General features: G+C 39.6%; 4 protein-coding genes across 4 annotated transcripts; all 4 read right to left on the reverse strand.

Annotated features, from left to right (window-relative positions):
• Window positions 1-700: 700 nt before the first annotated feature.
• Window positions 701-1,591, reverse strand: LOC122695035 (keratin, high-sulfur matrix protein, B2A-like). Its single transcript, XM_043904512.1, has one exon. The coding sequence runs from the start codon at window positions 1,528-1,530 to the stop codon at window positions 1,057-1,059; it is 474 nt and encodes a 157-aa protein (XP_043760447.1). The 5' UTR covers window positions 1,531-1,591; the 3' UTR covers window positions 701-1,056.
• Window positions 1,592-5,605: 4,014 nt separating this feature from the next.
• On the reverse strand, window positions 5,606-6,580 carry LOC122695033 (keratin, high-sulfur matrix protein, B2B). Its single transcript, XM_043904510.1, has one exon. The coding sequence runs from the start codon at window positions 6,523-6,525 to the stop codon at window positions 6,037-6,039; it is 489 nt and encodes a 162-aa protein (XP_043760445.1). The 5' UTR covers window positions 6,526-6,580; the 3' UTR covers window positions 5,606-6,036.
• Window positions 6,581-15,586: 9,006 nt separating this feature from the next.
• LOC122695036 (keratin, high-sulfur matrix protein, B2C) lies at window positions 15,587-16,401 on the reverse strand. Its single transcript, XM_043904513.1, has one exon. The coding sequence runs from the start codon at window positions 16,336-16,338 to the stop codon at window positions 15,892-15,894; it is 447 nt and encodes a 148-aa protein (XP_043760448.1). The 5' UTR covers window positions 16,339-16,401; the 3' UTR covers window positions 15,587-15,891.
• Window positions 16,402-19,460: 3,059 nt separating this feature from the next.
• LOC122695039 (keratin, high-sulfur matrix protein, IIIA3) lies at window positions 19,461-20,174 on the reverse strand. Its single transcript, XM_043904515.1, has one exon. It carries the CDS (start codon window positions 20,112-20,114, stop codon window positions 19,716-19,718), a length of 399 nt encoding a protein of 132 aa, XP_043760450.1. The 5' UTR covers window positions 20,115-20,174; the 3' UTR covers window positions 19,461-19,715.
• Window positions 20,175-25,112: the final 4,938 nt, after the last annotated feature.

The raw sequence follows: 25,112 nt of genomic DNA on the forward strand, positions 1-25,112 counted from the left end.
TTAGTGTTGGATTTGAAACTTAGAGAACAATTTGGGAATCAGTGGGAAGAATATAATAAGCTAAGGTTTAGGAACTGAACATAAATGATCTTGGAAAATAGATAGTATCTGATAGTATCTGGTTGATATTTTGAAATCTAGTTAATAGGTAATACAATTTATTTAGATATGGGGCCTGCATGAAGGAGAACATCTAGTGTATTAAGTAGAAGGAGATGAAAATATGGTAGGATTACATCTATAGCTTTGATCAATCTGAAAATGTTAAGTAAATATGGCTTGGTGGCTCAGAGGGTAAAGAGTCTGCCTGCAATGTGGGAGACTCGGGTTTGATCCCTGGATTGGCAAGATACCCTAGAAAAGGAAATGGCAACCCACTCCAGTATTCTTGCCTGGAAAATCCCCATGGAAAGAGGACTCTGGTGGGCTACAGTCCATAGGGCTGCAAAGAGTTGGACACGACTGAGTGACTTCACTTTCTTTTCACAACAGATTAGATCAGGTAAGTATTTGAGCAACTACAAAGATTACTTGAAGCATGGAGCATTTTGCTAAGCAATAGATTTAAGTATAATGTAATTTGTATTTAATCTCTCTGGCTTAGACTTTAAGTTCATGCCTTAGCATTACTGTCAAATTCACTCTTGAACTCCAGCTAAAGGTGGATAAACTTCAAGGTAGAAGGAAGAAAATAACTCAGTTTGCTTTGCAAGTTTAAGTATTTTATTTGAAATTAACAGGGGACATTGAAGGAGAAAGCAGGTCTGAAAATATGTGGGAATCAAGAGAGGAAAGAGATCAGAGATGTCACTGAAATGAAGAGCTACTCGAGTCTGGTACTCTGCTCAAGCAAGGCAGGAAATTCAGACACCATGGTTGAGGCTTGTTTTCAATGTGCTATTTCAGAACATTCAAAAGTGTCCTAAGACTTTCATTTCTGAGCAGCTTAGAAACTTCGCGATACTTAGCATCCAAGAAAAATCGAATGGTTCTTCAGAGACCAGCACAGGTTTGTTCTGCTTCCCCTTTCATTCTTAAGTGATCAGCACCCTTGCTTTAGCAGGTGGGCTCACAGATGGGCTCAGTGCAGGTGGGCTGGCAGCAGCAGGCTGGGCGGCAGCAGGACTGCCCACAGTAGGATGGGCGGCAGCAGGAGGCCTGGGCATAGTGCAGCTGGCAGCAGGATGGGGGTGTGCAGCTCACCACACAGCAGGGAGGCAGGCTGGTGCCCTCCACACGGCAGTCAGGGCGGCACCATCTGGTGCGGCTGCTCACAGCCCCACTGCTGCCCACCTGGCCATAGCCAATGCTGCCACCAATGCCATAGCTGGTCTCACAGCCACTGGTCTGGAGGCAGGTTGGCTGGCAGCAGCTGGTCTGGATGGAGATGGGCTGGCAGCAGCTGGTCTGGATGGAGGTTGGCTGGCAGCAGCTGGTCTGGCAGCTGGTTGGCTGGCAGCAGCTGGAGCCACAGGTTCCCCCAGTGGAACAGATGGGAAACCCACAGAAGCTGGTGGAGCAACAGGCCATGGTGTCAGGAGGTGGGTTGAGAGGAGGGCTGTTAAGAGAAGTTTGAGTTTTGGCTGCACTGTCTACATCTGCCCTTTTATATATCCTGTAGAGCCATGGTATTTCCCTAACATTTAGCATTTTTCCTGGATACCATTGCAGGGTCAGTCTCTGATTGGCTAATATTTGAGTTGTTAAGAAGGTTATAAATAGCATTTTGAATAGCCTGCTTTTGTCATTGTTCAATTAAATCTCATTATGTTTCTTCTTTGCCCTTTGGGTCAAGCCAAGGCTCATTATGGAAATTGCATGATAGATTAGACTTTGGCTAACTGTTGCCCTGGCTTGTTTTGTCATAAATATCCTTCGATAACCTTTAGGCAGAGTTTGTCTAAACTGAACATTCCCTTCCTAAGTGGTCATTCAATTAAGGATCATGATTTTGTAAACAATTTGTCTAGACTTGGAATGGCTACCACTAGTGTCATCAAAACATGAACTATCACCTGAGTCATCAACATCAAAAGAAGTATGCCTTTCTGTGCTCCATTTGTGTAAGCTACAGGATCCTCAGCACTCTAACTAGTATTTTTATTATTAATGTACATATTCTCAACTGAAACCCTTAGTGACTTTTCCTGTAGATTGTTTTCTGACTCTGCTAATTTAAACATAATAAGATAGTAATGAATACACATTTTAATAAGTCAAACAGTATGCAGACATATAAAGAAAAGTTAATGTTATTCTCCCTTTTCCCGAAACATACATATCCCTCCCCAAACTAGTACTTCAGAGATAGTCAATATTAACAGTTTTGGGGCATGTTCTGTCACATTTCTCCCTGCTTCTGCAAACATAAACCAGAGTATGCACATATATATCATTTAGCTTAGTAGAGCTGGAATCTCCCATACCTATTTATGCAATGCAAGAGACCTGCTTTTGATCCCTGGGCTGGGAAGATACCCACTCCAGTAATCTTGCCTGGAGAACTCCATGGACAGAGCAGCCTGGCAGGCTACAGTCCATGGGGTTGCAAAGAGTTGACACGACTGAGCAACTAACACACTGTACCTATTTATTATTAAAAATTTTTAATAAAATACATATAACATAAAATTTATCATCTTAACAATTTTTAAGAGTTCACTCTACTAGTGTTAAGCATGCTCAGGTTGTTGTGCAATCAATCTCTAGAACTCTTTTTGTCTTACAAAACTGAAACTCTGTTTCAATTAAACACCACTTCCCCATTCTCCCCTCCCCAAACTCTTGGCAATCATGATCCTACTCTGTGTCTTGAATCTAACCACTCTTTGTACCTCATTTATGTTGAATCATAACAGTATTTGTCCTTTTGTGGCTAGCTTATTTCACTAAGCATAATGTCTTCAAAATTCATCCACCTTGAAGAGTATGACAGAATTTCCTTCTTTTTTAAGGCTGAATAAGATTCCATTATATGCATATTCCACAATTTGTTTATCCATTCATCCGTCAATGACACTTTGGCTGCTTCCATCTTTTAATTACTATAATTAATCATGCAAGAACCTGAGTGTACAAATATCTCTTCAAGACTAAGCTCTCAATCTTTTTGGATGTATGCTTAGGAGTACAATCGCTAGATCATATGGTAATTCTATTTTTGATTTTTTGAGTAACTGTCATATTGCTTCCCATAGTGGGTATATCATTTACATTCCCACCAGCAGTGCACAAGGGTTCCATTTTTTCCATGTCCTTGCCAATACTTTTTGAGTGTTTTGAGAATAGCCTTTCAAATGGATGTGAGGTGGTATGTCACTGTGGTTTTGGTTTGCATTTTTCTAATTATCAATGATACTGAGCATCTTTTCATGTGTTTTTTTTTTTTTTTTCCACTTGTATATCTTCTTTGGAGATATGTGGATTCATGTCCTTTGCCCAAATTTTGTTGTTGTTGTTTTAGAGTTGGTGTTCCTTTTGTTGAGTTGTAGGGATTCTTTCTTTATTTTGGAATCTATGATTTGCAAATATCTTCTCCCATTCTGTAGATTGCCCTTTCATTTTGTTAATTGCTATTGTTGTTCAGTCAGTTAAGTTGTGTTTGACTCTTTGCGTGTTCTTTGATGCAGAGAAGTTTTTAATTTTGATGTAGTTCAGTTTATTTTTAACTTTTGTTGCCTATTTTTTTTGGTGTCATATGCAAGAAATTATCATCATCAAATCCAGTATCATGAGGCTTTTCCTCTACGTTTTCTTTAGATAATTTTATAGTTTTAACTCTATTTTAGTTTTTGATCCATTTTGAGTTAATTTTTGCAGAAGTTTTAAGATAAGGGTCCAACTTCATTCTTTTGCATGTTGACATCCAGTTTCCCAACACCATTTGTGGAAAAGATTGTCCTTTCCTATTGAATGGTCTTGGCACCTCTCTTGCAAATCTTTTGACAGTAAGGATGAGGGTTATTTCTGGGCTCTCTGTTCTGTTTCATGTTTATCTCTATGCCTGCTTTTGTGTCAGTACCATGCTGTTTTGACTACTCTAGCTTTGTAGTGTAGTTTGAAATCAGGGAGTAAGATGCCTCCAGCTTTGTTCTTCTTTCTTAAGATTGCTTTGGATATTCAGGGCCTTTTGTGGTTCCATACAAATTTTAGGATAGCTTGTTCTATCTATGAGGAAAATGCCATTGACATTCTAATAAGGATTGCATTGATCTATAGATTGCTTTGGGTAGTATGGACATTTAAGCAATATTAATTCTTCCAGCCACGAGCATGGACTACCTTTAATTTATTTGTGTCTTCTTTAGATCCTTTCATTCATGTCTTACACTTTTCAGTGTTCAGACCTATCACCTCCTTGGATAACTTTATTCATAAGTATTTTATTCTTTTTGATGCTATTGTAAATGGGATTGTTTCTTGAATTTTTCTTTCTGACAGAATGTTGTTAGTGTATAGAAGTGCAAGAAACTTTATGTATTGATTTTATATCCAAAAACTTAACTAAATTTATAACAGATTTTTTTTTGTAGAATGTAAAATTTTCTGTTTATAATATCACATCATTTGCAAATAGAGACAATTGTAAATCTTATGACTTTTATTTCTTTTTCTTGCCTAATTGCTCTGGCTATGCCTTCTAGTGGTATGATTAAATAGAATAGGTGAAAGTGGACATCCTTCTCTTGTTCCTGGTCTAGAAGAAAGGTTTCAGTTTTTCACTGTTAAGTATGATATTATTCTCATGTGTGGCTTTTGTTATGCTGATGCAGTTTCCTTCTAGTTCTAGTTTGTTGAGTGTGGTTTTTTTAATTACAAAAGGGTATTGAATTATCTCAAATACTTTTTCTGCATCTATTGAGATAACCAAATGTTCCCTCACTTCATTCTGTTATGTGATGTGTTACCTTGATTGATTTTCATATATTAAACCATATTTGTATCCTAGGACAAAATCTCATTTGGTCATGGTGCATAGTCTTTTTAAACGTGCTGTTGAATCCTATTTGACAGTATTTCATTGAGATTTTTTGTGTCAGTATTCATCAGGGATATTGGTCTGTAATTTTCCTTTCTTGTATTTTCTTTGTCTGGCTCTGGTATTAGAGTAAAGCTGGCCTTGTAGAATGAATTTAGAAGAGTTCCTTTATCTTCAGTTTTTTGGAAGAATCTGAGGACTAGTGCTTAATTTTTCCTTAAATGTTTTATAGAATTCACCAGTGAAGACTTCTAGTACCAGAATTTTCTTTGTTGAGAAGTTTTATTATTGATTCCATCTCCTTATTAATTATACATCTGTTAAGATTTTCTATTTATTCATGATTCAATTTCAGTGGGTTGTATGTTTCTAGAAATCTATCCATTTCATCTTGATTGTGCATATTATTCTTTCAAGTAGCTATGTAATATTCCAGAGTATGATCATACTTATTCAATCATCCCCCTATTGATAAACCCTCAATTTTTTTTAGTTTGTGCTTTTTATGGGGATTAACCTCTCTTGGATTTGATCATATTTCCTAACATGATATAAGAAGAATAGCATGGAATATCACAGTCAGATTAGAATCTTTTGTGCAACACTCAATGAAGAAAAAGAGATATGTTTGCTGTTATCAAATGTATATATTTTATTAGATCTTGGTATATTATTCCCTTTTCATAAGAAATGCAATTTGCAAAATGGTGGAGTTTAGGAAGTGAATGTATCTGAGAAGGAGAGATGGTTCTTCCTCAGCTTTGGCAGCAATGAGCTGTGAAGAGGAGGCTTGCTGAAGGTCAATCCCAACTCAAACTGGTTTTTCGCATTTATTGGGTCATATTTGTATTTCGGTCAACTTAGTGGAGAAATCAACATTTTGTTAGTATTGAATGGAATCAGATAAGTCTATTAAGTCCAAATATTTGGTAACCCTTCATAAAATTTTGATTAAAGTTCAAGAACTTGTAAATGGTCCAAGGATGGTAGAAGAGATAATTAGTTCATGGACTGAGTTGGAAGTTGAACTTTCAAGTTGAAAATCAGCATCCTGGCTTTTAGCAGGTGGGCTCACAGCAGGTGGTCTCGCAGATGGGCTCAGTGCAGGTGGGCTGGCAGCAGCAGGCTGGGCGGCAGCAGGACTGCCCACAGTAGGATGGGCGGCAGCAGGAGGCCTGGGCATAGTGCAGCTGGCAGCAGGATGGGGATGTGCAGCTCACCACACAGCAGGGAGGCAGGCTGGTGCCCTCCACACGGCAGTCAGGGCGGCACCATCTGGTGCGGCTGCTCACAGCCCCACTGCTGCCCACCTGGCCATAGCCAATGCTGCCACCAATGCCATAGCCGGACTCACAGCCACTGGTCTGGAGGCAGGTTGGCTGGCAGCAGCTGGTCTGGATGGAGATGGGCTGGCAGCAGCTGGTCTGGATGGAGGTTGGCTGGCAGCAGCTGGTCTGGCAGCTGGTTGGCTGGCAGCAGCTGGAGCCACAGGTCCCAGCAGAGGAACAGATGGGAAATCCACAGAAACTGGTGGAACAGCAAGCCATGGTGTCAGGGGTTAGGTTGAGAGGAGGGTTGTTAAGAGAAGTTGTTGAGTTCTGATGGACACTTCCACAGGGGTCCTTTTATAAGCCCTGACTAGCTGCTATTTGCATAATCCTTAAAGTCCCTTCCTTGTTTGTTTTAAAACAACTTGTCTCTGAATGGTAATTGGCCTGTCCCTGAGTTATTTATTCTTCTCTGAAAGCTTTGAACGTTAATTTTATTTGGTCTTCAATTAGAATTTTTCACCATGGTCAAGTAGTCATTAGCATTCACTGTGTACATAACCCCTAATTCCACATATTTGTTGAAATATGCTCATTGCCCAAAGAATAACTGAGTGATGCTTCACCTTTAAAGGGAGTGTCAATATTACTCAGTGTTGATCCTTATAATTGAGCTCTTGGGTCTCATGTGACAGTTTAATTCCCAGCCAAGTGGCCTCCAATGTTGACGGATGCCCATTCTCTGCTTTTCTCATCTTCACCTTGACAGTGAAGCTGGTCAGAAAGAAAAAGATTCTGTCTTTAAGGCTAGGAAATGTGGATGATTTACCACTGATAATATTTTTGGAGCACTTATTATATGCCCAAGTGGTTCTGAAACTGTGCATGTATCTGTTCATTTATTCTTCACAGCAATTCTATAGGGGAGGTACCATTGCTATTCCCATCATCCATGTGATAAAACCAAGTCACAGATTAAGTAATTTGTCCAAGTTCACACTAACAAGTGCTTAATCTTAGATTTGAATCCACACCATGGGCTTCCAGACTAAACTAATTTTTAAATATATTTTGGCCATACCATGCAGCAAGTAGGATCTTAGTTCCCCAACCCAGGGATCAAACCCATTCTCCCTGTAATGGAAGCACAGTCTTAACCAGTGGACTGCCAGGGAAGTCCCCGCACTAAACTCTTTTAACCACTGTAGTCAATTTGTTCTTTCCTCAGTAAGCCATTGTTCTAGGGAAAATCAAAGAGTGAGTGACAAGATGTGGCAATTTGACCACTTTCTACGGCCTTTTTAGGGTGAAGGGAAGAAAGGTAAACCTTAGGGTAAGTAGTAATGCTCTTCAGTAGAGACTTTTCTGTAGATTTTATTTCTTTTAACTATACAAAAGCACACTCCAAGGAAATAGCAAGTGCTAAAAAGTTAACTTACTGGTTTGTGACTTTAATCTTTGATCTTAGGATTTTCTATAGATTTCAGTGTTCTTAACTGCATAAAAATACACTCTTTAAAAATTTTTTTTTTAATTTAAATTTTGTATCAGAGTATAGTTGACTTACAATGTTGTATTGGGTTCAGGTGCATCTTTATATGATTGAATATATAAAGATGTATATATATACATATAAAGATTCTTTTCCCATTTAGGTTATTATTGAGTATTGAGCAGAGTTCCCTGTGCTATACAGTAGGTCCTTGGTTTTCTTAAATAAACTTTCTATTTTGTATTGGAGTATAGCCATTTAACAATGCTGTGATAGTTGCAGATGGACAGCAAAGGGACTCGACCGTACATATACATGTATCTGTTCTCCCACAAACTCCTTCCCATCCAGGCTTCTACAAAACATTGAGCAATTCTCTTTTCTGTACAGCAGATCCTTGTTGATCATTTTGTAGTGTGTATATATGTTAATCCCAAACTCCTAATTTATATATCCCCCCCACCTTTCCCCTTTGGTAACCGTAAGAAAAACCACACTCAATGTATTAATCCTGGAGTATGTAGCATACTATAATGCATTAGAGCTTCAGTGTGTAGTTTATTTCAGATGTTAGAGAGTAATCCAGTTAGCTATAAAGTTTGTATAACTGTATCATTTGAATGAGGCAACTGATAAGGTGAAGATAAGGGTTTTGTTTAGGGACAGTGAAAGGTAATCTGGACTGATGAGGCTTCAGTTCAGTTCAGTTCAGTCGCTCAGTCGTGTCCGACTCTTTGCGACCCCATGAACCACAGCACACCAGGCCTCCCTGTCCATCACCAACTCCTGGATTTATCCAAATTCATGTCCATTGAGTTGGTGATGCCATCTAACCATCTCATCCTCTGTTGTCCACTCCTGCCCTCAATCTTTCCCAACATCAGGGTCTTTTCAAATGAGTCAGCTCTTTGCATCAGGTGGCCAAAATATTGGAGTTTCAGCTTCAGCATCAGTCTTTCCAATGAATATTCAGGACTGATTTCCTTTAGGATGGACTGGTTGTATCTCCTTGCAGTCCAAGAGACTCTCAAGAGTCTTCTCCAATACCACAGTTCAAAAGCATCAATTCTTCAGCACTTAGCTTTCTTTATAGTCCAACTCTCACATCCATACATGACCACTGGAAAAACCATAGCCTTGACTAGACAGAACTTTGTTGGCAATGTAATGTCTCTGCTTTTTAACATGCTGTCTAAGTTGGTCATAACTTTCCTTCCAAGGAGTAAGCGTCTTTTAATTTCATGGCTGCAATCACCATCTTCAGTGATTTTGGAGCCCAGAAAAAGAAATTCAGCCACTGTTTCCACTGTTTCTCCATCTGTTTGCCATGAAGTGATGGGACCAGATGCCATGATCTTAGTTTTCTGAATGTTGAGCTTTAAGCCAACTTTTTCACCCTCCTCTTTCACTTTCATCAAGAGGCTCTTTAGTTCTTCACTTTCTGCCATAAGGGTGGTGTCATCTGCATATCTGAGGTTATTGATATTCCTCCCGGCAATCTTGATTTCATCTTGTGCTTCCTCCAGCCCAGTGTTTTTCATGATGTACTCTGCATATAAGTTAAATAAGCCAGATGACAATATACAGCCTTGATGTACTCCTTTTCCTATTTGGAACCAGTCTGTTGTTCCATGTCCAGTTCTAACTGTTGCTTCCTGACCTGCATACAGGTTTCTCAAGAGGCAGGTCAGGTGGTCTGATATTCCCATCTCTCTAAGAATTTTCCCCAGTTTATTGTGATCCACACAGTCAAAGGCTTTGGTATAGTCAATAAAACAGAAATAGGTGTTTTTATGAAACTCTTGATTTTTCCATGATCCAGTGAAGGTTGGCAATTTGATCTCTGGTTCCTCTGCCTTTTCTAAAACCAGCTAGAAAATCTGGAAGTTCACAGTTCACGTATTGCTGAAGCCTGGCTTGGAGAATTTTGAGCATTACTTTTACTAGTGTGTGAGATGAGTGCAATTGTGTGGTAGTTTGAACATTCTTTGGCATTGCCTTTCTTTGGGATTGGAATGAAAACTGACCTTTTCCAGTCCTGTGGCCAGTGCTGAGTCTTCCAAATTTGCTGACATATTGAGTGCAGCACTTTCACAGCATCATCTTTTAGGATTTGAAATAGGTCAACTGGAATTTCATCACCTCCACTAGCTTTGTTCGTAGTGATGCTTCCTAAGGCCCGCTTGACTTCACATTCCAGGATGTCTGGCTCTAGGTGAATGATCACACCATCGTGATTATCTGGGTCATGAAGATCTTTTTTGTATAGTTCTTCTGTGTATTCTTGCCACCTTTTCTTAATATCTTCTGCTTCTGTTAGATCCCTACCATTTCTGTCCTTTATTGAGCCCATCTTTGCATGAAGTGTTCCCTTGGTATCTCTAATTTTCTTGAAGAGATCTCTAGTCTTTCCCATTCTATTGCTTTCCTCTATTTCTTTGCATTGATTGCTGAGGAAGGCTTTCTTATCTCTCTTTGCTATTCTTTGGAACTCTGCATTCAAATGGATATATCTTTCCTTTTCTCCTTTGCTTTTGGCTTCTCTTCTTTTCACAGCTATTTGTAAGGCATCCTCAGATAGCCAATTTGTTTTTTTTTTTTTTTGCCTTTCTTTTTCTTGGGGATGGCCTTGATCCCTGTCTCCTATACAATGTCACGAACCTCCATCTGGTTTATGAATCTTAATCCAGAACAATAAATGTTTGTTGTGCCTCTCCCAGAATGACAACTTTGAGTTTATGCCATAACTCTTCCTTAGTTTGAGTTAAGCATTTTCAAATCCCACATTGAATTTGGTATGTTTCTTTGTGACTATTTTGCCTTTTTTTTTTTTCCTCCTTTATTTATTTATTTTTTTTTTTTCAGTGGGTTTTCTATTTTGCTTTTTCTACTTAAGCAAATCTATATAACATAGAGTCTTTGATTAGCTCTTTTTTTTTACCCTGGTTGTTTGTAATATTCTAACTGTAATAATTGTCATTATTATGATCTCACCAGATATTTAATTCATAGTGAAACTCAGCAGAATCTTTGATACTAAAAGTATTTTTCTTCCATTGCAAAAAGTTTAGATGTTTAAGAGCTGAAATGTGGGGCACTGGGACAGTAGCATTGCATATCAGCCTTCCATTTCTGTACTTTTCTACTGTGGCGCTATTTGCAACATCTCTCCCAGTGCAAAATTTAGCTCAATTTTCATGTTTCTGTCTTTAGTTACCCTTATATAATTAAGAGTAAGATGTATTAGTCTTTGTTTTCTAGAGAAATAGAAGTGTTAAGATAGATATAAATATGTAGAAAGGGATTTATTAGGCAATTTTGGAAGCTGAGCAGTCTTATGATCTGCTGACTACAAGCTGAAGACCCAGGAAAGTCAGTATTATAGTTTCAGTTCAAACTTGAAGGCCTGAGAACCAGGGGAGCCAATGGCGTAAGTTCCAGTTCAAGTCCAAAGCCTGCAGAGCCAGGGCACCATGCCCAAGGACTGGAGAAGATGAATGTGTGCAAGCAAGAGAGAGCTCCCTTCTTGTTCTATTCAGGCCCTCAATGAACGGGACAGTGCCTACTGATATTGGTGATAGGCAATCTTTACTCAGTCCATCAATTCAAATGCCAGTCTCTTCAGAAATACCCCCCACAGACATACCCAGAAATGTTTTACCAGCTATTTAGGGATTCCTTAGCTGTCAAAGTTGCTACATAAGATTAAACATTGCAAGATATGACACTTAAATTTGAGAATTCTACTGTTCTGCTACAGAATGAAAACTAATTTGAACATTTCTTCACCCCCTCTAAATAAATCAAGAAAATAAAGTTTAATCAGAATCTTTCTTCCTATCACTTAAACCTATTTCTTCCTGATTAGTTTCCATAGAAATAGAATAAGAAGTTGTAAGCATTTGTGATGCTTCCCTGTGTAAATTTTCTATCCTGGGTACCCCTATCTGTAGTCTTCTTTGAGGAAAAAAAATGCCAGGTCCTTTATCATTAACACTTTTTTATTGCTGTGCTTATTCTCTTTGGTTCTAATTACTTCACTGAAGCTATGGGGCCCAGACAATACCAGAGTCATAAATGTGTGTTTGCCTGTTATGCGTAAAATATGTTTGTCTGTTATCCTTCAGTGTTTGCCTTTGTTCACAGAGATTAAAGTTTTGAGTTATTATTCTTTAAGATGTTAGGGCTCCAGTTTTCTAGTTAAAGTTTAAGGGATTGTTTCCAATTTCTTAAACTCTGTTTTACCATTTTTTAAGTTCAGTTGCATCTACCTGTCTTAGATTCCTCAGACATAAGACATGGTTAAAGTACCAACCAAATGAATAGTCAGTCCTGCCTGGGATTCTGTGTTTCTGGGCTCCCATTCCAGTGACCAAGACTAGATAACACATAAACTTCAAGGACCTCATCTTATCCCCAACTTGTGGCTCAGACAGTAAAGAATCTGCCTGCAATGTGGTAGATCTGGGTTCAACCATGGCATTGGGAAGATCCCCTGGAGAAGGGAATGGCTATCCAAGCCAGTATTCTTCCCTGGAGAATTCCAAGGACAGAGGATCGTGAAGGGCTGTAGTCTATGATGTTGCAAAGAGTAGGACAAGACTGAGTGACTAACACACACAAACAAGACCCTTCTCTTCTCTCCTCAGTGCCCACAAGCTCTTTTTTGTGCTTTGAAGCTGAGGTCCTTCTAAATGAAAGGTGCATCTAACCTAAATCTTACCAACCTGATGGGAGATAAGAGAGTGGTATTTGAGTGGGTAGAGTGATGACCACATTTTGGAGCCACGGTGTTTCAGTTTTTAGGTTGTGTCCCAATGAGGGACTTTGCCTACTCAGAGGAAGTAGATTCTTTCTTTACACAAAGAGCTATGTCTAAACAAGATGTGTATTCCTCATTGTGTCTTCCTCAAGGTGGTGCCTTTTTCTAATCCTTGAAATTTGTGCTAATGGAGACCCCATTCCTTTGATTAATTGAGGTGAAATTCACATAATATACAATGAACTGTTTTAAAGTGTACAACTGAGTGGTATTTGGTGCATTCATAATGTTGTGTAACCACCACACCTCTCTCCAGTTTCAAAACTTCTTCATCCCCAAGAAGGACATGTAATAACCCTTAGGTAAACATTCCTAAAGGTTGGTGCTGGGGAAGACTCTTGAGAGTCCCTTGGACTACAAGGATATCAAACCAATCAATCCTAAAGGAAATCAACCCTGAATATTCATTGGAAGGACTGATGCTGAAGCTGAAGCTCCAGTACTTTGGCCGCCTGATGCAAAGAGCTGACTCATTAGAAAAGACCCTGATGCTGGGAAAGTTTGAGGGCAAGAGGAGAAGTGGGCAACAGAGGAGGAAATGTGGGATCGCATCACTGACTCAATGGACATGAGTTTGAACAAACTCAGGGAGATAGTGAAGGACAGAGAAGCCTGGCCTGCTTCAGTTTATGGGTCACAAAGAGTCAGACATGACTTAGTGACTGACCAACAACAACAACAAAAAATCATCCCCATTCTCCTCTTCCTCCTGTGATTGACTCACCACTTTGATTTTATGACCAAAGATTTCATCCTTTAGCACAGAAGTTCCATTAAGTGTCTTTTATTTCATCTTTGCTTCATTCTGGAATGCTTCTTGGAGGTTAAAATGAGGACAGTGAATACCAACTTCGTGTTCATATAAACCCAGCCCTTCAATGGATATTTATTTTCTGCTTCACAATACAGGAGGGAATTGTGTAGGTATTAAAAAATACATCAGTTGTAATTCCCTTTCCTCACTTTCCAAAGAATATTTTGAGGAGTACTAGAATTAATTGCTAACAGGATGTTCAGAGTCAGTCAGTTTAGTCGCTCAGTTGTGTCCGACTCTTCTCGACCCTGTGGATGGCAGCACACCAGGTTTTCCTGTCCATCATCAACTCCTGGAGCTTGCCTAAACTCATGTCTATCAAGTTGGAGATTCCATCCAACCATCTCATCCTCTATTGTCCCCTTCTTCTCCTGCCTTCAATCTTTTCCAGCATCAGGGTCTTTTCCAGTGAGTCAGTTCTTTGCATCAGGTGGCCAAAGTATTGGAGCTTTAGCTTCAATAGTTGGTAATAAATGACTCAAGTATTCTCTGGGAACCACTGAGTGATGGTTTAGAGATTCCTCTATTATAGGACATCTCAGTCCTTTCAATTTTCTAAGGTGCTGTATATACCTTCCATATGTTGATAACACATGCAACACTATTTGACCATTGAATATTTTTTCCCCTTTGGGCATCTGAAGGGACTAATTATTAATGTGTCACCTATTTAGGAAATGATCTAATATCCTATGCCTGTAAGGGACATTGCAAGAAATAAAACTCAATTATATCATTCTCCAGGTTAGAAACAGGGTCCCAGGCAAGCAAAGGGACTTGTTCAAGAACTCATGGATTATGGGTTACAAAGTGGGGACTGGAGTTCAGGATGCCTTACACCTTATGATGTGCTGTGTTGTGCTAGGTCGCTCAGTCATGTCCAACTCTTTGCAACCCCATGGACTGTAGCACACCAGGCTCCTCTGTCCATGGGGATTCTCCAGGCAAGAATACTGGAGTGGGTTGCCATTCTTTTTTCCAGGGGATCTTCCCAACCCAGGGATCAAACCCAGGTCTTCCACAATGCAGGCAGATTCTTTATCATCTGAGCCATCCGGGAAGCTTAATAATACCGGAGTGGATAACCTGTCCCTTCTCCAGGGGATCTTCCTGACCCAGGAATCAGACCCAGATTCTTTAGCAGCTGAGCTACCAGGGAAGCCCACACCTTATGCTAATAACTGTCTTTCCAATTATGTATTACTTTTGTATCCTTGATGATTTAAAAAATTGTCCACAGAATCATATGTGAATGAACTGAATATATTTGGCGACACTTCAAGAAGCCAAATGACATAAAATTGGTATTCTGGGACACCTAAACCATTAATTTGCATGCTTGAGGACTTCAGGGAATAGTGTCTAAATACTGATGTATTCTTTTAATCATATATTTTGACTGCAGATAGACAAGGAAAACCACCTTTTTTTATATATATTTTTTTCCATTTATTTTTATTAGTTGGAGGCTAATTACTTTACAAAATTGTAGTGATTTTTGTCATACGTTGACATGAATCAGCCATGGATTTACATGTATTCCCCATCCAGATCCCCCCTCCCACCTCCCTCTCCACCCGATTCCTCTGGGTCTTCCCAGTGCACCAGGCCCGAGCACTTGTCTCATGCATCCAGCCTGGGCTGGTGATCTGTTTCACCCTAGATAATATACATGTTTTGATGCTGTTCTCTTGAAACATCCCACCCTCGCCTTCTCCCACAGAGTTCAAAATTCTGTTCTGTACATCTGTGTCTCTTTTTCTGTTTTGCATATAGGGTTATCGTTACCATCTTTCTAAATTCCATATATATGCGTTAGTATACTGTAATGGTCTTTATCTTTCTGGCTTACTTCACTCTGTATGATGGGCTCCAGTTTCATCCATCTCATTAGAACTGATTCAAATGAATTCTTTTTAATGGCTGAGTAATATTCCATTGTGTATATGTACCACAGCTTCCTTATCCATTCGTCTGCTGATGGGCATCTAGGTTGCTTCCACGTCCTAGCAATTATAAACAGTGCTGCGATGAACATTGGGGTGCACGTGTCTCTTTCAGATCTGGGAAAACCACCTTTTAAAGGCCACTGCTAAAAGCACAATAATAAAGAAAAACCGCAGCACTATGCCACATTTATTGACATTTTGAAAAATCCCAGTACCCCAATATCAATAACAGATACCAAAGAAAAGAAAGCTCCAACAATGACTTCATCACTGAAGAATGAAAAATTTTATTAAATCCAAAAGCCGATGAGTTGTTGAAACATTTCAGAAGATATTTATGGCAAAGTATTATACATTTCTTTTCACACTGTAGGACTTCTATTGATATCCAGATTTATGAAGTATTTTTGGTTTTTTATTATAAATCAATTCCCATGTTAGGGAAATTATGTAGCCCTTGTGGCATGAGGTGGGCTGGGTTATGGGTACTAGTGCTTAGAAGTTTGTTGGGACTCTACCTTGGCTAATTTTGAAGTGCCATGGTCTTAGAATTTCCATCAGAAGGTTTTTAGCAGGTGGGCTCACAGCAGGTGGGCTCAGTGCAGGTGGGCTGGCAGCAGCAGGCTGGGCGGCAGCAGGACTGCCCACAGTAGGATGGGCGGCAGCAGGAGGCCTGGGCATAGTGCAGCTGGCAGCAGGATGGGGATGTGCAGCTCACCACACAGCAGGGAGGCAGGCTGGTGCCCTCCACACGGCAGTCAGGGCGGCACCATCTGGTGCGGCTGCTCACAGCCCCACTGCTGCCCACCTGGCCATAGCCAATGCTGCCACCAATGCCATAGCCGGACTCACAGCCACTGGTCTGGAGGCAGGTTGGCTGGCAGCAGCTGGTCTGGATGGAGGTTGGCTGGCAGCAGCTGGTCTGACTGCAGGTTGATTGGCAGCGGCTGGAGCCACAGGTCCCAGCAGTGGAACAGATGGGAAATCCACAGAAGCTGGTAGAACAGCAGGCCATGGTGTCAGGGGTTAGGCTGAGAGCTGGGATGCTTGGAGAAGTTTCTGAGTTAGGTCTGCTTGTTCCACTCAGGCCTTTTATAGACTTTGGCCACTTCCTGTTTTTGTGATGGACAGCATTTTTCTCTTATTACTCTTTTAAACAATCTTTTCCAGAGCCCTCTGATTGTTGAAACAATGAGTTATTTTAAATATACCTCCAAATTGGATTTTCCTTATTGCTCAGCTACTACTCACCAAATGTGTTTGTCTTTGGTAGAAATACTGATGTTTTGTTTTCACATAATGCTGTAATTTCTCTTCAAGTCTCAGCCTTTGTTTTGCACTTATGATCACATCACTGTCACTCATAAGACAATGTGACTATGGGATCATATTCTCCAAACCTTCAGTCTCCAGAATAAAATTATTAGCCATTGATTGTCCTTCATCTAGGCCTTCCTACTTTTTTTAGGTAATTGAAATTACAGTTTCTACAAGCAGTCAGATAGAAACTGATAAACTCCACATTCATAGGAATTCATAGATCTTTCCAGGATCTCTCCAATTTCTATGATTTCTCTTGAACTTCACACATTCAGACTTGATGAAACACTTATCACTGAGGAGAGTATGAAATCTCCATCCTAATTTACTGTATTTTGTTATTAATATTAATAGCACAAATTTAAAAGAAGGACTAAAATTCATACCCAGTAATTAGGAAAAAAGTCACAAAAATTTTATGTGTAATTGACATTTCTCTCTGAAGGATAAGAATCACTTCTCTATGGATTATCTGAACAGTATTTATTTCTCAAAGGTGGGATTCATTTTCAATTTATGTCATTTTTTATGTAACTACAACTTGTTTCCTATGAAAGGATGATATTAGACCAAAGAGCATGCCAATTGAATTTATGAAAGAGAACCAATAAAAGAAGAAGCAGAAGCTAGGAAACATTTTTTTTGGATCACAGTGTTATAATGCAGATTAGAGTTGGACACTACTTAACGACTGAACAACAACAGTGAAGGTAATGGATGATCAAATGTCATTCAGTAGATACAAGTGAAAAGAGATTAAGATAAATTTCAGCAAAACATAGGTCAAAACAATTCTTGGTGGTTTCCAAATGTATGCAATTTTCCATCACAAGTTTGGAGTTATACAGGAGGAAATGAAAAAAGTGGTGGCCAAAAGCATACATTATTGCTACTTGTGGTAGGTTTGTTCTTGCCTTCCAACCCTGAGTAGAAGCACATAGTTAGCTTTTAGGAGGTGGAGGTTTGGTTTGTACAGTGATAGAATTACAGTAAAGAGTGATTCATGGCAGTGTCAATAAAGATGTCCATGTCATGGTAACCATGACTGCAGGTATGACGTTAAAGGACGGTTAGGGGAATCACTGAATGTTAGAGATCAAAAACTTAATACATCATTTTGTCCAACCATTTAATTTTATAGGTTTGGAAACTGACATCATTCTTTTTATAAATAGCACATGTTTATTGAATACTATTATGCCTGGGACACTGAAGGATTATGTAGAAGGGAAGACCCAATCTGCTGCCTCATATCTTACTCTAGCACACAAATCGGCATAGTACCAATAAGCCAGAGTTGAACATAGGAACAGGTTGTTCCTATGGAGATGCAGACCAGAGAACAGACTTGTGGACCCAGTGGGGAAAGGAGAGGTTTGGATAGATAGAGAGAGTAGCATTGAAATGTATATATTACCATATGTAAGATAGATAGCCAGTGGGAATATGCTGTATGTCACAGGGAGCTCAAACTGGGTGCTCTGGGAGTGCCTAGAGAGGAGGGATGGGGTGGGAAGTGAGAAGGAGGTTAAAGAGGGGAGGACATCCATGTGCCTGTGGCTGATTCATGTTGATGTATGCCAGAAACCAACACAATATTGTAAAGAAATTATCCTCCAATTAAAAATAAATTTGAAAAAAGATTGATGTGTGAAACAGAAAAAAAGAAGGGAACATTCAGCCTCAAAGTTCTAAATTGGAATATTGACATTGTGGTGTGAACCATTTCTAATTTCCTCTCAGCATCAGTTGATATTAGAATGCTGTGGAGTTTAGGGTTGACTGCACTTTGGAGAGGCTAGTAACTTGCTACGTTCACACAGCCAGTACACAGCCAGAAGAGCTGGGTATGAAACTTCTATTCCTCATTCCTAGATCAGTTCATTTTATTTTACACTGTGTTGCTTTCCAGGATCAATTAAAGTTAGTAAAACTCACTGTCTTCTCTGTTTTCTTCTAACATTTCTGTGTGGTTTTAAACACACAGCAAGTAAGTATAAATACTTAAAAATTGTTTTAAGTGTCTTCTGACCAGAAGAGTTTCCCATAGATGTGCAATTTCTAATTATTTTATTCTTAGTTGTTTCTTATTTCCTACATTCAGATTGGTTAATTCTCCACCTGGGTTTCTATGTCTGCCATATTCTTTGTGTCTTTTTTATTCCATGGTAATATCTCAGTTAACACTTACTGTGTATCACTTAGACCATGGCAATGGCCTCTTGATTGCTTCTGTATAGTCATTATTATGTCTAGCCTTTGGCCCTTTGTTTTTATAAACATCTACCACAGAAATCATCCTTATGCTCAACTCCTGTCATGCCATTCCCCTGCCCTAAGGCTTTCAACAGTTCTTTGTGTTTGTTGAATAAATGGCATATTCCTTTGGCTAGTTCTAAAAGCACACCAGCTTTCCAAAATGATCTTCCATTATTACTCTACCTATAACCCATTCTAATCATCTCTGAACAACTTCTTTATACCTTTGTCAATACTGTTTCCATTACGGAAAATACCATCTTCCCTGAGATCTGGACTCCTAAATCTTAACTCATATGAAATGTTAGCTTCTTTTTCAATCTTCCTTGTTCTCCCCAATTGATAGTAACTTCTCTGTTGACAGTGTGTTGTACATTTTCATATTCTAATTGTTGATTAATTACTGTGAGTTTGTTTCATCTCCTGGAAATTTCTTGAACAGGGTGACATTAACCCAACTTTAATACAGTCTATGGTTTGCAGACGGTAGGCAATCAGTCTATTTTTGTTAGGCTTACATTTAATACAAAAAAATAGAATGAATAAGTAAGACCAAAGTTGTGTTTGCTAGGCCAAAAAAGAGAAGTTTATTAGAAACCAAACATGCTGCAAGACTTAAGACCTAAGAAGGGAAGAAGGAAGTTGTTACTATTACTTGAGAATAGCCCAAGCCTCAATAGATGAGCCTGGATCTCCAGCTCCCAGCTGATGTGAGGTCTTAAGGGCTCAGGGCAGGAGGTTTGTTAGGTAGAGAAATGGGGGTAGAACTTTTTCAGACGGTCGGTTGCGTGCTCGGCGCAGGCAGTGCACCGCTCAGCAGCAGGGGGAGGTCCTGCAGGTGCGGCAGGTGGTGCGGCAGGGGGCGGGCCGGCAGCAGGTGGGCCGGCAGCACGGGGACTGCACAGAGATGGGCTGGCAGCTCGTGGTGGCCCAGCAGCAGGGGCGGCAGACCACGGCCTGGCAGGACGAGGGGCAGCAGGTGATGGGCCGGCAGCAGCCCTCCTGCAGGCCGCAGGGGTCGCAGCAGACTGGGCGGCGGCAGGGCTCGCAGATGGGGCGCGTGCAGCGGGGCACGCAGGTCACGGGCCGGCTCACGGTGGTCTGGCAGGACACGGGGCGGCAGCAGCAGGGGTCGCGGTAGAAACAGGGCTGGAGGCAGCCTCCGCCACAGCTCAGGGAGGAGACGATGGGGCCGCAGCAGGAGCCGGTCATGGTGGTGTGCGGGGCTGAGTGGGGTTGAGGTGGTGAGAGGAGTTGAGTGTTCTCAGGTGTGAGTGTCTTCCCCCTGCTCTGGGCCCTTTTTATACCCTGGTCAGGAGATGATGACGACTCTTGTTTATTGTTTGCTCAATTAAATAGAAATTTGTTTTGACTAATGGTTGCATTTTTGGTGACATACTCATAATCTCATTAAAGAACATCTGTTGCATTCCTAAATATGGATGTATTCATGCTGTTCATCATCAAAATCTAAATACTCTGGAACTTTGGAGCAGCTCTTGATGCTTATTTTGAGTAGATGGCATCTGACAAATCCTGGGCAAAATGGTCCTGAAGGGGCTACACTTTTTAAAGACATTAAAGGCATAAGAGTTTCTACAGCACTGCCTAGATTCTACCATTGACCCCCAAGAGATTCCCTGAAAAAGCCTGCATGTGAATCAGACAGGTGTTAGACAGTCTTCGGTGTGGATTCCTTGGGAAAACGTTTGTGTTTCACTTGATATAGAGTTGAACTGCTGAGCACAGGAGAACTGATGCTTTTGAACTGTGGTGTTGGATGGCATTACCGAGTCAACAGACATGAGTTTGAGCAAGCTCCAGGAGATGGTGAAGGACAGGGAAACCTGGCATGCTGCAGTTCATGGGGTCACAGGGAATTGGACACAACTGAGTGACTGAACAGCATAGTGAAATGTACATGCCTTGAATAATACTGCAGCTCATATATTTGTATTGAAAAGGTGAAAGTTGATTTTCATACACTGAGTATTAGAATAAAACACCCAAGACTGACATCTATTTTTTTTCTTTTTTCCAGCTCACTTAGGGGCAACTCTGATTTTTCTGTTTTTTCTTAATATTGGTTTTCCCTGAGGCATGATATTTTTTATACTTGTCTTTCTTGTGTATGATATGGAAGATAAAATAACTTTTTTCTAACTATACCTTGACATGGTTGCTACAACTATGAAGTAATAAGGCAGAGGTTTTTTTCCTACATAAGAGATGTAGAAAACAAACTTGTTTGCCAGGGGGAAGTGGAGGAGGAGTAAATTAAAAGACTGGGATTGACATAAACATACCTATATAAAATATAGATAACTCTATATAAAATAGATAACTCTATATAAAATAGATAACTAATAAGGACCTACTGTATAGCACAGGGAACTCTTCTCAATACTTTGTAATGACCTATATGAAAAAAGAATCTAAAAAAGAGTGGATAGTGCTTGCTTTGGCAGTACCTATTCTAAAAAGCAAAGACTTCACTTTGTCGACCAAGGTCCATATAGTCAAAGCAATGATCTTTCCAGTAGTCATGTACAAATGTGAGAGCTGGACAATAAAGAAGGCAGAGCTCCAAAGAATTGATGCTTTCAAACTTTGGTGCTGGAGAAGACTCTTGAGAGTCCCTTGGAAAGCAAAGAGATCAAACCAGTCAGTCTTAAAGGATATCAACCCTGAATACTCTTTGGAAAGACTAATGCTGAAGCTGAAGCTTCAATATTTTAGCTACCCAATGCGAACACCTTACTCATTGAAAAAGACCCTGATGTTGGGAATGATTGAAGGCAGAAGGAGAAGAGGGTGACAGAAGATGAGGTGGTTGGATGGTATAACCAATTCTATGGACATGAACCTCAGCAAACTCTGGGAGATGGTGAGGGACAGGAAAGCTTGGCTTGCTACAGTCCATGGGATCACGAAGAGTCAGACATGACTTGGTGACTGAACAAAAATATTCCATTGTATATATGTACTACAGCTTCTTTATCCATCCATCTGTCACTGGACATCTAGGTTGCTTCCATGTCCTAGCTATTGTAAATAGTGCCTCAGTGAACACTGTGGTACATGTGTCTTTTTCAGATATGGTTTCCTCAGGGTATTTGCCCAGTAGTGAGATTGTTGTGTCATATGGTAGTTTTATTCCTACTTTTTAAAGGAATCTTCATACTGTCTTCTGTAGTGGCTGTATCAATTTACATTCCCACCAACGGTGTGAGAGGGTTCCCTTTTCTCCAAACCCTCTTCAGCATTTATGTTTGTAGATTTTTTGATGGTGGCCATTCTGACCGGTATGCACTCTCACCACTTTTATTCAACATAGTTTTAGAAGTCCTAGCCATGGCAAACAGAGAAAAAAAAAAGAAATAAAAGAAATCCAAACTGGAAAAGAGGTAAAACTGTCGCTGTTTGTTGATGACATGATACTATACATAAAAAATCCTAAAGATGCCACCAGAAAACTACTAGAGCTAATCAAGCAGCTTGGTAAAGTTGCATGATACAAAATGAATACACAGAAATTTCTTCCATCCCCACACACTAACAATGAAAGATCAAAAAAGAAATTAAGGAAACAATCTCATTTACCATTGCAACTAAAAGAATAAAACCCTAGGAATTAACCTACCCCAGGAGGCAAAAGACCTGTACTCAGAAAACAATAAGACTCTAATGAATGAAAGTAAAGATGATACAAACAGGTGGAGAGATACACCATGTTCTTGGCTTGGAAGAAGTCATTGTGAAAATGACTCTACTACCCAAAGCAATCTACAAATTCAGTACAATCCCTATCAAATTACCAAGGGCATTTTTCACAGAATTAGAATACCCCAAATAGGCAAAGCAATCTTGAGAAAGAAAAACAGAGGTGGAAGAACCAAGCTCCCTGACTTCAGACTATACTACGAACCTACAATCATCATGACAGTATGGTGCACTGGCACAAAAACAGAAATATGGATCAGTGAAACTGGATAGAAAGCCCAGAGATAAACCCACACATCTTGGTCACCTAATCTTTGACAAAGGAGGCAAGAATATATAATAGAGAAATGCAGTGTCTTCAATAAGTAGTGGTGGGAAAACTGGACAGCTACATGTAAAATAAGGAAATTAGAACACTCCCTAACACTATATACAAAAATAAACTTAAAATGGATTAAAGTCCTAAAGGTAAGGCCAGACACTATGAAACTCTTAGAGGAAAACATAGGCAGGATACTCTTGGACATAAATCACAACAAGACCTTTTTTGATTCATTTCCTTGAGTAATGGAAATAAAACCAAAAATAAACAAACGGGACATAGTGAAACTTAAAAGCTTTTGTGCAGTGAAGAAAATCATAAACAAGATGAGAAGACAGCCCTCAGAATGGGAGAAAATATTTGCAATGAAGCAACTGACAACAGATTAATCTCCAAAATACACAATACCAATATCGCTTACTATCAAAATCAAATCAGTATCAAAAAACAAACAATGCAATAAAAAAATGGGTGGAAGATCTAAATAGACATTTATCCAGAGAAGACATACAGATGGCCAGCAAGCCCATGAAAAGATGCTCACCATCACACATTATTAGAGAAATGCAGATCAAAGCTACTGTGAGGAATCACAGTCAGAGTGGCCATCATCAAAAAGTTTACAAACAATAAATCCTGGAGAGAGTATGGAAAGAAGGGAGTCCTCTTACATTGTTGGTGGAAATATAAGCTGATACAGCCAATATAGAGAACAGTGTGAAGATTCCTTAAAAAACTAAAAATAGAACTACTATATGATCCAGCAACCCCACTCCTGAAAGGATACCTGGAGAAAACTATAATTAAAAAAATACATGCATTCCAATGATTATTGCAGCACTATTACAGTAGGCAGGGCATTGAGGCAACATGAATGTCCACCAATAGAAGGATGGATAAAGAAGGTGTGATACATGTGTACAATGGAACATTACTCAGTCCTAAAAGGAATGAAATTGTGAAGTTTGCAGAGACATTGGCAACCTAGAGACTGTCATACAGAGTGAAGTAAGTCAGAAAGAGAAAAACAAACATTGTTTAATATTGCTTATATGTGGAATCTAGAAAAATGATACAGATGAACTTATTTGCAAAGCAGAAATAGAGACACATGTAGATAGTGGCCTTATGGATACAAGGGTGGGAAGTGGGTAGTGGGATGAATTGGAAGATTGGGATTGACATATATATATACTACTATATATGAAATAGATAACTAATAAAAACCTCCTGTATAGCACAGGGAACTCTGCTTAATGCTCTGTGATAACATATGGGAAGAAAATCCAATAAAGAGGGGATGTATGTATACATATGGTTGATTTGCTTTGCTGTACAACAGAAACTAACACAACATTGTAAAGCAGCTGTACTCCAACAAAAATTAATTAATTTATTTTTTTTTTAAATTAATTTAAAAGAAGAGTTTTTTCCAATAAACATTGTACACATATTGATACACTGTTCAGAGGTGGTGGGTTGGGAGACTATGCAGCTGTTCTGTGATGGCACAGTCTGAAATGTGATTAATGGGCATGCTTCTTCAGGAATCATTGCCATGGGCAGTTGAGGAATTGCGTGGGTGAAACATTCTCATTATTTTTCAGCTTTACTCCTCCTATGATTCACCAGACAAGGTATTGGATCACTTTAGTATCATTTCCATCATTCAAAAGAAAGTGACTCAGGCCTCAAGAGCTAAGGCTCCCAAAATGGAATTTCAAACATAATTTCAAAACTTTAAAAGGAATGTAAATTGACTGAACATGCAGTCACAGTTGGGAGAAAATCAAGCACAATCTCATCTAAGGAGATCCTCAACTCTCTTGCTTACATTTGGTTGTCCATGTACACTCAGGATTTCTTCAAAGCCATAACCAGAGCCTAGAAAGAAACTTGTTACTCTGCTCTTTTTTCCCTTCCTCCCACTCCAACTTTACTGAGATACTAAAAAAGGATGTCCTTTTCATCATAGGGGACTGGAATGCAAAAGTAGGAGGTCAAGAGATATGTGGAGTAACAGGCAAGTTTGGCCTTGGAGCACAAAATGAAGCAGGGCAAAGACTAACGGAGTTTTGCTGAGAGAACGCACTGGTCATAGCAAACACCCTCTTCCAACAACACAAAAGATGACTCTATCCATGGACATCACCAGATGGTCAATA

This window comes from Cervus elaphus, chromosome 5, assembly GCF_910594005.1.
Source record: "Cervus elaphus chromosome 5, mCerEla1.1, whole genome shotgun sequence".
Classification (NCBI taxonomy): Eukaryota; Metazoa; Chordata; class Mammalia; order Artiodactyla; family Cervidae; genus Cervus; species Cervus elaphus.